The sequence below is a fragment of the Lissotriton helveticus genome, chromosome 8, assembly GCF_964261635.1.
Source record: "Lissotriton helveticus chromosome 8, aLisHel1.1, whole genome shotgun sequence".
In the NCBI taxonomy this organism is placed as follows: Eukaryota; Metazoa; Chordata; class Amphibia; order Caudata; family Salamandridae; genus Lissotriton; species Lissotriton helveticus.
This window is the reverse complement of record NC_136069.1, coordinates 1,408,002,329-1,408,017,461: the sequence shown is the minus strand read 5'-3', so window position 1 is coordinate 1,408,017,461 and position 15,133 is coordinate 1,408,002,329. Positions and strand designations below refer to the sequence as shown.

The 15,133-nt window shown below is 41.9% G+C and overlaps 1 protein-coding gene across 1 annotated transcript in view; it reads left to right on the top strand.

Moving 5' to 3' along the window:
* TMPRSS15 (transmembrane serine protease 15) overlaps window positions 1-15,133 on the top strand; it is a 1,630,091-nt gene that overhangs the window by 997,917 nt on the left and 617,041 nt on the right. Inside the window, exon 17 of the mRNA XM_078658360.1 lies at window positions 1,293-1,433. Within this exon, the coding sequence (XP_078514486.1) occupies window positions 1,293-1,433 (141 nt within the window). The remainder of the gene's footprint in view (window positions 1-1,292; window positions 1,434-15,133) is intronic.

Here is a 15,133-nt window from a genome sequence, read left to right as displayed (position 1 = left end):
CCCGATGGTGGCTGCTTATTGGGTGGCCGTGCTTGATCTGATGACTGTGGTGACGGGGATATCCTTGCGACCGGAACCTCGTCGCTGTCTTTTGAATGTTTGGGAGCCCACGGACTATTCGGTGGCACAGACTAGATGGGCCACCCTGGGCTATATGATTGCGAAGCGAGATATTGCGCAACTCTGGGGGGCCTCCAGGCCCCCTGCCCTCTCGCAATGGGAGGATAATATGGATTGGTCCATGTTCCGTGAGAAAACTGTTTATGTGGCCAGGGGTAGACCCAGGGCATGGGTGAAGGTGTGGGGTCAATGGAACGAATACCGTGGCGACATTTGTGCTCCTCCCCTTGTGGACACTATCGAGATTACCCTATCTCCCTAGGCTAGCGTTCCCGGAATCTTCATATAGGGACTGAGCTGGTGTCACCGGCTCTTCCCCCCTTCTTCTTCCTGATCTCTGCCCCCCTCCCCCCCCCCCGCTCCATACTCCTTAGTGCTTAGGATATTATTACTGCACCTCCGCTGCTGTCCCCCCCCTTGCGTCCCTTGGGCTGACCTTCAGTGATACACTCTCGCCTTTTTGTATGTTTGTTCTTTCATATATATAAAACCTGTTTTGGTCCTGTATTTAATGTGGAGTATTGCATTGTTGATTGACGGTTACCTCTGCGGGCTTATGTGATATGTGTCTACTCCTTTTTAGCGGCTGGCCCGTGTGGTTGTAGGCCCATCCTTGTACGTTTCTGCTTGCTCAAATAAAGGTTTTTAAAAAAAAAAAAAAAAAAAAAAAAAAAGTATAACAGGTGAATGTAACCTTTTGTTTTGTCAGTAGATTTGTAGGGTTTTTTTAACATAATCTTAAATCTTAGAAAAGACTGAGGTAAAGGTTAATGGCCAGAGGTTTTTGAATAGAATTTTTTGTGAGCAGTCCCCTTAGCCTGTAAATATTATTCTTCAATGAATAAGCATTGGTGCTATCTGTGACTCTACTGTAAAATACCAATTTGCAGCATTTTCATTACTGTTTCATAGCTAGGTTAGTTTGTCAGGTTTGAACAGTTTTGTATAATTCTAACATTAACCTATTTAGAATTGTACAATAATGAAACTTGACAAAAATGAAACAGGCACATTCCACATAGAATCGTTTCAATGTGGGGCAGAAGTACACAACATGACATGAACTATCATCACCACTGACAAATTAAATTCTGATATAATTATAGAATAGTCTGGAGCCATCCTTACAATTTTTGTACAAGTTAATGATAGCCTAAAGTTTCTGTTTTTAGGTGTTTACACAGGTAGAAGCAAGATAGAAGATGTGTACTCTACCAGTAACCAGATGACAGTGTACTTCATCACAGACAAGACTGGAACAAGAGCAGGATTCCTGGCCAATTTCACCACCGGTTACCATCTTGGTATGCCAGGTATGTAAACACTATCACTTCAAAGCATACATCAAGTTTTATTCACATTTAATAACAATATTTGATGACCGGCACTAGTAGATATGCATTTATAAAAATAATGTCTGTAAAATGTATGACTAAGTTATTTTTTTACAGTGTGTAGGAAATTCGTCTCTTTTATTCTTTATCTCCCCATTTTTTTTATTTATGATGGTGGTTACTGACTCAGAAAATGTCCTGGACTCTGCTAACAAGGCCCAGGCCAGAGCCCAGTTTTTTGGAGAAATGTATAATTCCAATTGGCAAAGACAACCTACCTGTAGGTCCCTAGTATATGGTAGGACATGTGGGTTTAGAGATCCCAGTGGACTTATGACGTCTAAGTGTGCACTGCTTTGGTGTCTGGTGTCATTTTAAAGTCAGGCCTGTGTTTGAGGCTGATTTTAAAATAAAGCTGTGCCCAAATTTGACTTTAAAATTAAAAGTGCTTTTAAAGTCCACAACAAAAATTGTATTACATTTAGGTTGTCCCTAATGTTTGCCCTAGGTGATCCAAGAGTAGGGTGCATTGTTATAAAAAGCAGGGACAATATACATTTATTTTATATGCCCTGGTAAGGAAAAACTGCCAGAGTTGTTTTTTTTTCACTATTGTAGTGCTGCTAGCCCCATAGGCTAACATGGGAAGGCTTTAATAAACATAATAACGTTTGATTGGTGCTAGCAAGACATATCATTCAAAGTATCAAAATAATTGTTACAATAAATCTAACAACTTTCCAGGATTGGATTTATTATAACTATTACAGAAAAGTAGTTTTAGTGCTTACTATACTGACCTTAACTAAAGCAGCCCTGTAGCAGCCTCTTCTGATTGGTCAGCCTTTAACAGCCTGAGCCAAGCTGCTACCTGAGTAGGTGTCAAGAGGTCTGGGGCTGCAACAATACAGCCATTTGGTAGGAGGAGATTTGCTACCTGTAGAAGAACACGGGAGAGGAAGGGGTCTGGGGAGATACGTTGGACTTCAAAGGTAGGAGAGGAGATGTCATAAGACACAGGCCAGCAACCACTTTCTAAATTACCAGCCAGATGAGTACCTCCCTAATAAGATTAAGAGAGGGGCTGGAAGGGTAGTGTAGTCAGATATTAGCCACACTTCTGGGTTGGGTTACACAGACACACACACCAAGGAGAGAGGTTCCCCATTATAAGTTTTGGGAGAACGGTGCATTCTGGGTCAGAAATATGCCACACTTCGAAGGAACTGGTAATGGCAGAGGCAGGTGGCTTTACCCCTATTGTTTATGGTGTCCCCCTCTCCTGCCTGCCCAGAATGGGGATACATGTGGGAGAGCTGCAAAGTCTCCTCAGATCACTGCCTGGACATCAGAAGAAGCAAGAGGAAGGACTGCCCTGCTGGACTCTTGGACTGCACTACAAAAGACCCAGAAAGACTGCACCTATTGCACTCACAATGCTCCACAAAGAGGGAAATATGTCTGACTCAAAGGAAAAATAGATGGCTTCTTGATCAGCAACAGGTAAAACAAAGCGGGCAGAAGCAACCTGCCAAGTCAAGGAAAGGATCACCCCAGCTGACCAGTTGAATCTGGATTTTTCCTGGACTGTGCAGGTGCATTATGTGAGATTGTTTCTCAGCCCCCAAGGGCAAACCAGAATCTCTGGACCCTTGGCTGGTGCTACTGTACCCTGATTTTCCCCAAAGGAACTAAGAACTAACAGGATCTTAAAGTCTGGAAAATGTCTGCAAAGCTGCCATGGCTGGATCGAACTCTGGATCTGAGGAACTGGAAGACTCGCCATCAAGAGAAAAGCTTCAAGAAAAAGACATACCCCCACATGCATCATCCCGGCCGTTTGCGAATTCCAAATTGCGAAAAATAGCGAATCGCAATTTGGAATTCGCAAAACGGGATGCATGAATATTTTCTCATAATATTAGCGATTCGGTAAAAATCACATTTTTTACCGAATCGCAAATATTATGCGAATTGTAATTTGCTAATTCGCATTTCCCATTGATTCCTATGGGCCAAAAGGCCCATAGGAATCAATGGGAATTGCGAATTTGCAAATTAGAATTCGCATAATGTTCATGCATTCCATGGGTGCAGGGGGGGGTCCAAAGGACCCCCCCCTGCACCCCTGAAATGTATTTGTAAGTGGATGTTTCACACACACATGTCCTAAGGACATGTGTGTCTGTAACATGACAGTTTTAAAAATGCATTTTTTAACGTTTTTGAAGATTTTCGCAAATTAACACGAGGGTCAACCTCATGTTAATTTGCACTTCCTATTTCATGATTCGCATTTTTAAAAAAATTGATGCATTGCATTTAAGGAATCGCACAAATGCGATTCCTTAAATGCATTCGCATTTTTTAGAAATGCAAAAAAATGCGAATTATGAAAAAAAGTTTGATGCATCCCAAAAATGGTTTTTGCATTCGCAAACGGCCGATTTTTCCGATTCGCACCGTTTGCGAATGCAAAAACCAATGATGCATGTGCCCGTAAGTGCCATATGTATGAAATTTTGGATTTGCAATATCCAATTCGCAAAGTTATAGAAATCACTATTTGCCAATTCCACTAATACCGACTCCTATGGATTCGCAATTAGAAAATCGCAATTTTTGAAATTCTAAAATTGGGATTTCCTAATAGGAATTTGCAAAATAAAATAGGAACAGTTGCATTCTGGTTGCAGAATGATGATGTCAGACCAGGAAGTTTACAAATGCAGGATGTGACCACAACCCAAACGCCTAGGAAGGTGCTGGAAGCACGGAGTGCTCCTGCATCACTACTGCCAGGATATCACACCATTGCAGGAGAACATCATGTCCAAAGAAGATGGGAACATGGATTCAGGTAGCAGGAAGAGGAAGGTGACATTTTCAGAAAAGGAGCTGGAGTCCATGAAAGACAAATGTGTCTCACATATGGACCCACTGTTTGGGAATGCATCTTTCCTAGTGCCAGAGAGCCAAAAAACAAATATCTCTACCAGCATCTTGGAGAAGATGAACTCCGTAGGTGTCACCCAGCAGGATATGCAAGCTCTGGTATGACCTGAGGTCTCCCACAAGAAGGTGGCCAGTAGGGCGGCTGAGGGACGTGGAACATACGGCGGACCCTCCAAACACCTCTCCCCACTCCCATGGAGACACTCATGGAGGGTACCCTGGAAACAGAAAGTGTGATGGAAGTGTCTGACATTGACACCTCCAATTTTACAGGCACCAGCCATGGTAAGTTATTTCTCATTTACCTACATAATATAACATAACATAATGTTAGCAAATACACGTATCATACCTCACAGCATGAAAAACCCCATTGAGATGCTTACCCTACCGGGAAATGCATCATGGGAGTTATAGTTCACATACATTGCTTGCTGTACTTGCCCTGATGACTACACCAAACATATCTGAATATCATACACATGTCACAAACACAAGAAGCCCAGTTTCAACAATATTGTGAACAAACATTAGACATTTATTTACACTAACTATAGCATGCATTTCCATGGATCACACCTCCGATATGTCAGAAACAATTAATACTGAAGGGGCTGCTGACATGTGGAAATTGAGGGCACACAATGATTATCTACTCAGCCCCAACTCCAACTGCTAGGAAAGTAGCCATCTCACCACTACCAGAGTTTGTGGACAGCGATGAGGGACAATCACAGAGCAGGGACACCACAACATCTCTGGGCAGGACAAACAGACAGCGCAGAGGCCAGCTATCAGCAGTCCACAATATTTAATTATTTGTGTGTTTTATAGAGCGCGCGGCTACCCCAAATGAGTGTCCCGTCGCTAGTAGATAGACAGCAATTGGCACATGACCTAATCCTGGCGGCAGAATAGCCAGGTCTTGAGAGACCTACGAAACTCAAGTTACGACTGAATCAGGCGGAGGTGGAGTGGAAGTTTGTTCCAATGTTGGGTGGCGCACACTTCGAAAGATTTACCTCCTGATCTAGTTTTTTTTAATCTGGGGGTGACAAGTAGAAGTTTCGTGTTAGAGCGCAAAGCTCTAGAGTGATTGTAGGGGCGGAGTCTCTTTCTAAGATAAGCTGGTCCTAGACCTTTGGCTGCCCGAAAGGCCAATGTCAGTGCTTTAAACTCGATTCTTTTGGTTATGGGGACCCAGTGCAGCTTCCGCAGGCAGGTGGATATGTGTTGTCTAAGCAAGACGCCACAAACCAGGCGGGCTGCAGCATTTTGGACCCTCTAGAGTATGTGGTGTAGGCCTTTTGACAGACCCAGGTAAAGTCCATTTGGATTGTCTAGATGCGATATGGTATGTGCATGGACCACAGTTTTACGAGTGTTGCTAGGCAGGTAGTTGATTAATTTTTTTATCATTTTAATTTTACTAAAGCAGGCGGCAGAGGCTGTCTGAACCTGGGTGGCAAAGGACAGACAGTTGTCCCACCTGATGCCCAAGTTCCTGACCGAATCTTTGGGAAGAGGGGCAACTCTCAATTCTTCTGGCCACCAGAGTTTGGAGGCAAGGGGGGATGGTTGGTTAAAGAACAAGACCTCGGTCTTATCTGCGTTGATAATAATAATGTGTCAGACAACATGTCAGAGAATTCTCCTATGTTTGGTGTTTTGGAGAAGTTCATCATCTCTGTACAGCATTTGCAAACAAAACAAATAAGGACTGTCAACAGGCACCTGCTACAAATGTCTAGGCCAATGCAGCAACTGGAGAAAGATTTGATTTGATTTATCATTTTATATTTTTACATTATATCCTACATTATATCCTTCCTACCCACCTGCGGCAGACTGAAGACTCCTCAAAACCTGGCTCTTCGAACAGTAGCGAAGCTACCACCCCCCCCCCCCCCTCTCAGCGCCTTGAGACACTCACGGGTAAATAGCGCGCTCTACAAATAGATTGATTGACTGATTGATTGATATAGACATTTAATGTCTTGGCATTGCTGCTTTCAAGAGAGAGAAAAGATAATAAAAGAAAATGCTGCTCTAATGACTGAACATTCAGGTATTCAAAGACTTTCAGAAGGAGAATAGGTCTGGGCAGGTTTTTAAATTCATGGGAAGAGAGTTCCATAGTTTTTGCCTTCCTAAAATGAAACTCCTACCTCCCCATGATGCTCGCTTGACCTTAGGCAGCTAAGTGCTTAGCATCTGAGGATCTGAGTTTCCTGGGAGTGGTATACCAGACAAATCGCTCCTAAAGATAGTCTGGACAAACGTTGTGCAGTGCCTTAATAGCTATACAAATAGTCTTAAACTCAATTCTCTTTCCCACTGGGATGAATCAAAGCCTACAAAACTGAGTTTGTGGAGGGATTGTTTCTGGATGCCCATAAATAGGGCATTCCCTTAATCCAATTTGGCTAAAATTAGAATAGTGATTGCAGACTTTCCTAATTATTCTTAAGGTAAAAAATACTGATTCAATCAGTCTAGCCAGTGGGGTGATAACATTGTTAAAAGATTGTCGTGTATTTCTATAGGTTCTGAATCGATCCCCCTATTCCTGACCCTATTCTGGTTAAACTACCTAGCTAGTTAACTAAGAGTCAGCCCATGAGGCAAGAAAACCCCCATGATGCAGATACCGTTATCTGACGCAGTCACACTACGGCACAGGAACGTGTTATCTGATTAGGTCATAACGCTTGAGATCTAATTAGACAAGCGACATTCCTCCAGCCCCTGATAAGGCATACGACGTTCTCATAACAAATCAAACCTATGACAACCTGGATAATCCGTGCGGCCATTGTTTTGATTTCACAGAGAACTTTAGTAAAGAATGTGCTAACGAGCAAGTCGTATGACATCTTTATTGACGTACCTATGTCCATCCTTACGTCAATCCCGGCACCTTTAAGGTATAAATATTGCCGACCTTGCCCTATGCAAACACAAGCGTGGTGACAAGACGGAGCAGCCATACTTGCCGAAGCCGAGAGCAGAAGCAGACCCCGCTGGCAGCAGCCCCGCCTTCCTGACGCGCTGAGAGACGGGCTGCTATCTCAAGCCGAGAGACCCAGCACCGGCGCTTCCGGGTAGCCCTCGCAGGCAGCCTGGAATATCGAGAGCAGAGAAAGAGATACCATTCCTCATTCATCCTAAATTCCAGGTACAGAACTGAATAACCCCTCACAGAGAATTCTTTAGTTATTCACTTGGCAAAAACAAACTTAACTTAAACTGTAACTTTCTATTCCCGCCCACGCATTAGACTTAGGTCAGGTACACGGGGTAGGCGTATTTAGAAACACCAGTTGAGTACGTTTAGTCAAATGTATATGTGTATGTAAATATATTTTAATCATTTTAAACATCATATGGCTCAGAAACCATATCAATGTTTTTACAGTATTATTTTATACTATTGCTTCTAATGTATGCACTTTACTTAACTATAAGTATTGCAATAATATCGATCCATTTCTCTTGTACGAGAAAAGAGACTGATCAATAAATAACATCTTTTATTGAACACGCCCGTCTCTTCCTTTTCTCTACATTCTGATGAGACTAAGAATGCACGTACTGACTGAGTAAAATAATTGCCTTGTGCTCACACGACTCTCGAGATTGACTCTTGATTAGGGGAGAGCAAAGTTGTCATGTTCTATGGTTGTCAGAAACTAAATCCCTTCTTGTCTAATCAGGGGAGTTAATTCCTTCCTTGAACATTCGAGAAAGTTTCTAGCGAACTCTGAGCTTAGCTGGCAAACCCAAAAATTAAGTCTAGTATCGACAGTAGTAGACCTAGTTAACGTCTGGTCTAGGCCTTTACTGCTGTAGGTACTATTCCAATGCGCAGAGCCTATTGGGAAAATAGGAGCTACACTACATGGCGCCCAACGCGTTTGGAAAGGGCGATAAAACTAACGTAAGACATTTAGAGTAACTCAGTCGTGCTTTCTCACTCAGACCCCTTTTCCCAAATACTCCAAAGACGTCTGGAGTGGGTGAAAGGTTATTATATCCTCCAAAACCTCGCAGGAGGGAACTCCTATGTATGGTTTTTGGTCTAGTCAACGTTGAAGGATAAAACAGTTCCAGAATATTGTGCATCTAATCTCTGTTTCCATAAGAAACCTGATCTGCAAATAAAAATAATACCATCCTGTCAGTAAAATGGGAGACAGTGATGGAGAAAGAGAGGCAATTAGATTAGCTACTGAAATAGCAGATGCTGATGCTAGACGCAGACGCGGATATAATACTCATTCCGGTCATTAAAAGGAGATCTATAACCTTAAAACTTATAGAAAATGGACTGACACCTAGAGGTGGCACAGTCATATTCGTAATTGAGGCACACGAATATCGGCAGACAGAGGTATACTATACATGGATACATTTTCCAGCAGCAAATGCTGTAACAAAGTACTTCCACTATTACAAAGTAGAGGAACCTCCTGAAACGTACACTCCTTTCGAGGAGGTGGAAGTACCACTCAAATTCCAAGAGCATTTGCTCTTATTTGATGGCGCCCTAATACATAACAATCACATTACAAGGCTCGGTCCTTTAGGAAGACCAGGAGCAACGTGGCCGGTCTTAGCCGGATACACACCACATCCAGACATCGAAAGAATGCCTGCAGCAGAGCTATTAATACAGCTAAAACAACTACTAAAAATTCATAGACAATTAGTTCAGTATGTAATGCGGACTTCAACAATTCAGCCAGCGATTAAACTTCCACAGCTGACCCCTCACCAGGGGAACACAAATAAAATTACACCACAGAACATCCAATCCTGCCTAGGTAAAGTTCCAGCTAAACGGGAACAGATACCATTCTGGTTGGCACAGAAAATTACCCAAATAGAGGCGGTGTTTCCTGACACCACCCCGCTGGAAAAACACAGGATTCTGACTATATGTCTCCCAATGGGAATCGCACCACACATTGAGGACTGTGACACTTGGGGTACAGTCTTTGCTTCCATCTACACAAAAACGCACGGTGTTCCATCCATTTCGGTAATACCAGATGTGCTAAAACAAATTCAAGATGAATACGGTCCAGAACCTGCTTTAACTCTTGGTATGAAATTACTGAAAGATTTCAAGCAGGTCTCGGCTATATTATTAGCCAACATAAAAGGTGAAGCAGCAAACGTGGCGATCCGCCAGAGGTTAAAAGAGACAGATATAGCAGACCAACCAGCTGAAATTGCCGGAATCATAGAAAAATCCTATGAAGAACTAGGCAGAGATAGTCTAGGTGGAATACCAGTAAAACCGCAACTGACTACAAGTCCAGAAAAAATGTTTTTTAATAATAATAATAATTCACCAAAAAAGAACTGGGATGGAAATAAACAATCCAATCCTAAAGAAAAGAAATTCCAGTCCAGAGGAAGGTCTCCTAGGCGAAGAGAGAAATCTCCAAACCCGAGACAAAGGTCACCCCATAGTGACCCCTCTGGGAATAGATATAACCTTAGAAATAGGGATAATATTAAAAAACCTGATAGAAATCAAGACATTGATACACGTCCCTCTCAATCTTTTCAGAATTCCTCGCAGAAATCGGAAAGAAGAGGACGATCAGAAGAGCACGCCAAGTCCAAAGACAAGGAACCTGCTCAACTGAAAAAGAAATCACAATTTCCAAAAAAGAAGGTAGCCAGTATCAAGGTAGTTAACAATGCAGAGAATACTGAGGACACAACTGAAAAACGGAGAGTGGGCTCAGACAATGCTAGACAGCGCAGCAGAGGTGAGCATAGCTCGCAAAGTCGTTATGAATCATCTGGAGACAGTGGACACGAATGAATACCTTCAAGTGGAAACTGCAGATACCAGAGTTAGCAAGCCCCACAAAATATACGAGATAACATTACGTATAGAGGGAGATAAGACTAGGAAAATTAGGGGACTATTTTGGGATAACCTCTCCAAAGGCTATGACATCCTTCTAGCTGAAAAAGACTGGCCACCAGAGTTTGTCAGGGAGTGCCCTCATGGCGAAGAAGTAATTATGCCTGCCTTCTCGAATCAAATACCGATTCATAAAAAATATACACTTGCTAGAAAGTGGGCAGTGGCCTTAGCACCTGCTTTATATAAAAATCATGTAGGATGGGATGAGGATTCTCCTCCTCACAAAGTCCAGTTAAAATCACAACCAACTGCACAAAGGCAGTACCCAATTAAGCAAGAAGCTAAAAAACAAGTAAATGAAATACTAGATCAGCTAGAATACCAGGGGGTGATTGAAACTTGCACCTCACAAATGAACAATCCTTTGTTTCCGGTCGCCAAACCAGACAACTCATATCGTCTAGTTTTGGATTACCGACACCTTAACACATGTTGCAAAACCTTTGCAGTGCAAAACTCACACAGTGCTGCACTAATGAATAACATAGTGCGCAAAAAATACAAAACAACCTTGGACATCTCCAATGGATTCTTTTGTCAAAACATAGCACCAGAGAGCAGATATTTAACAGCTTTCTCAGTAAATGGCACTCAAAAACAATTCTGTCGGTTAGCCCAGGGGTACAAGAACAGCCCGGGGGTATTCTCAGCGAGAGTAACAGAATTACTACAACTATATGATGATGAAGCATTATCTTATGTCGATGACATTTACTTAACAGATGATGACTTGGAGACTCACTTGAAAAGAGTGAACACCATAATACTTGGTTTCGCTGCAGAGGGTTACAAATTCAACTTCAAAAAATCCAGATTTGCCCATCTGACGGTCCTATTCTTAGGATATGAGTTATCAAGTGAAGGTAAAAGCCTGGCAGACAATTTCCTAGAGAAATGTGCCGTAATCCAAGCTCCTAAAACACTAAAAAACCTACCGTCAATTCTAGGCTTCCTAAATTTCGGAAGAACATATATTGCAAATTACGCAGAAAGGGTCAAACCCCTTTATGATCTAATTAAACCAGACTTTAAAAGATCCAGTTGGACTCAAGCACACACAGAAATTTTGAGATCCTTACAAACAGACATGCTAATTAAAACAAAATTAGAAACCCGTGATAATACACGCAACCTTGTGATCCGAGTCATCCCGGGGAAATGCGGATTCACATACCTGACCTCTAATGAGGGAGAGAAGGTACCAATTGCATTCAAATCACATTTGTACACAAAAGCTGAACAGAGATTCAGCAACAAAGGAAAAATGGTTCAAGCAGTTCAAACCGCAATAGCTAGAGAAAAAGACATAGCTGATGGTAGACATATCACAGTCAGAACAGCTGAATCAGCCTTCGAGGCACTAACAACACCGTGTAATTTACCAACAACAACATTGAATCCGGAATGGATACAATGGGTGAATTCAATCACAACGGACAAAGTATACTACTACTTTGATCCAGAACTAGAAGAATTGAAAAATCTAAAATATGAAAAGACGTATCCTCTGCCAATCGACATTCTGCCTCTACGACATTACGCCTGTGTAATCTATACAGACGGACATGCTCAACCATCCGTTTGGGGAGAACAAGCATACAACCCCACATGTGAGATTACAAAAGAAGTGTGGCGCGGAGGTAAACTAAGACCTCTATTAACAAAGACACACTCAGTAGAAACCAATTCAGAACAACAAACTGAAATATTAGCTTTGAAAATGGCGCTAGATAATGCGGATCGCGAATTCCCGACACTTATAGTGTCAGATTCATATTACTGCGTCAAATCATATAACAGCGATTTGCAGACATGGATTCAGAACGGTTACAAAGATGACACAGATGCACCAATAAAGCAGAGACTGCTCTGGGAACAAGTAGCTCTTTTGAAAAAAGAACTACCAAAGACTCACGTGACTCACACACTGAGTCATCAACGTGATGGCGTTCACGTTGCAGGGAATTCATTGGCTGATGAGGCCGCGAAAGCAGCTGTGCAAACGGCTTCCGTAGCAGCCGTCACCCGGTCAAAAACAAAAATAGACAGCGAAATATTACAAGCTGTCAGCGCTTCAGAAAAGGATTCGATAGAACCACTCCCTAAAGGCTTTCCAGTAAAATACTCATACATAACTGATGAAAACAATGTTCCTTTTGCTCGAATCCCTGGAGTGGGGGATAGGGCAATTCCAAACATGGAACACAGATTAGGACTAATAATAGCGGCACACGAAGGGCTTGCTTCTACCCATGCTGGCGTCTCAGCCACAGTATCATTATTAAAACAGAGATACTGGTGGCCACAAATGAGAAGACAAACAAGGAACTATGTTCTAGCATGTGAAATATGTCAAAAAATGAAAGTATCAACTGTGAGACGTCCAGCACAGACGCCCCTTCTAATCTCGGATAAACCATTAGCATGTGTTTATCTAGACCACTGCGGTCCCTTACAAAGGGATGGTAACTATAAATATATCTTGGTCGCAGTGGACTCATGCACGAGATTCATATGGATGTGGCCCCAGCGAACGGCTGACGCCAGAACTGTTATAAAAGATTTGCGGGTCTTTATCGGCACATACGCAATTGGCATTCTGCATTCGGACAATGGTCCTGCTTTTAGCTCTCGGGCTTATAAGGAGGCCATGGTCAGCATGGGCGTGCAATTGCGGTACTCTTGTCCATTTCACCCTGAGGGGAACGGAATTGTTGAAAGAAAAAACCGTGACATAAAGCAATCTATAACGGCAAAGGTATTAGGTTCGGGAACTGGGTGGGTCAAACATCTAATAAGTGTCCAACGTAGTCTAAATAACTTGCCAAGAAATTCTCTGAAGGGATTCAGTCCGTACGAATTATTATTCGGAACTAGGATGTTGATCTCTGACCTTGATAGTCAGACTTCAGTGGTAATAGAAAAAACCTTTGATGTCAAAGACCGTTTGGCTATTTTGCAGGACTTAAACAAAACAAGAAAAGACCTGAGCAACATACAGTTGAAACAACAGCCAACGACCACTGAAGATTCACCACCTGTCCCAGCAAGACCTGTCTGGATTCCAAAAGTCGGGGATCTAGTCAGGGAGAAGATCGCGGTAAAGAAGGAATTTGGGCCTTCTTACAGAAAAGCAGTTCCTGTCTTGTCTGTCAACGGGACAAGATCAGTTGTACTACCGCCACTTGCTGGAAAAAAGGAGAACCGAGTTGTATCCATCGACCTGGTGAAACCACAACATGTGGCCGATAACAAACAGTAGGCCAAGTGGACTCCCAATAAGTAGCAGAACACCAAGGTTTGCTACCAGTACAGAGGTCCTAACAAAGAGGCTCATCACATTCGAAACGCCTAAAGAAGAACAACAAGGACTATGCAACAATGCAATAGAACTCAGACCTCTGAAAACCCAAATAAAGACATTTAGCAGAGACACACCAATCTACAATGAAGTTCCAAGTGAAAATGCAAGAAACAAAAATCCTGAACCAATTGGAACAATTGACAGAACTGCATCTGGTTACTTCATCAACTTCGATGATTCCTCTGAAGGTTTCAGCGAACAAAAGACACAGCCATCATCAAAATCCTTTAAAGACAAAGCTAAGGAACTTTTGAAACAACTGAAAGAAACATATCTGGTTACTCCATGGATTGAATTTTGGGTGGGTTTTGGTGCATTTATCCTCATACTTTGGCTCATCATGGTATTTACCTTGGGACGCTTCATTGAGGGAAAATATGCTAAAATGGACACAGCAAGTCAGAACATCAACTTGGTCCTCAAACCACACACATCTTCACACGTCGAGAAACGAGAACTTTCTTCAGAACTTTCTTCAGCCAACTTCACAGCAATTCCAATACCTGGTGGGGTAGCCTGGGACAACACTGACTATGAAATTTATGGTCCGGTCGAGATCCTGAAATATCCACACCAAATCAAGATCTCCTTGAGTGATTTTGCAAAACCAAACTCATTTGCTGATGATTGGGACTTTGAAAGTATAAACAATATGATGTCTGACTTAGTAATGTCTGCTAAATTTACAAAACATGATTATTTGCAAGGTTCTACAAATTATGATAGTATGTATTGCTATAACCATTATGGTAACAGTTTTTTGCATAAATCTGCACAACCAAGAAATGTTTTAAATTATAATCAATGGGAACATTGTGCTACACCTCCAAAAGGGAGCTCTAGAACCGTGTATGACAAATATTCATACTTTCAAGGTTTTAACACTAGTAATGCTGAAACATTTTATTACAAATTGTCAAACAAGACAGGGATAAAAACCATGATAACCAACACAAAATTGATTTATTCTGATTCGTTCTTTGAAAAAATGAATACTTTTGGATTTGATTATTGGGACAAAAATGTTGATTTGAAAAGTGTTTGGGGTACAAAAGAATGGCAAGTACAGGGTTTAGAAGCTTTGTTTAGAGCCTGCATGATCCCAGAACAAATGATATTTTTAAATGACACTGTTCAACAAACCACCTGTCTTGGCTTAGCCAAAATCAAAGATTTAAATAACCTGTCTATTCCAAAGCCAACAATGTTTAGCAATAGCTCTGAAACAGATGAAGAAATAGACATAAACCATATACTTAACCAAAACAGAACACATCCTGATTGGAAACAATGGTTGATCTGGCCCACAGATACAAATAACTGTCAAGATAGATTCCTGAATAAAACACAGGGTTTCAAAATGACCAGGCCAGACCCTAGATATCCCCAAAGACATCACCCAGGGATAAT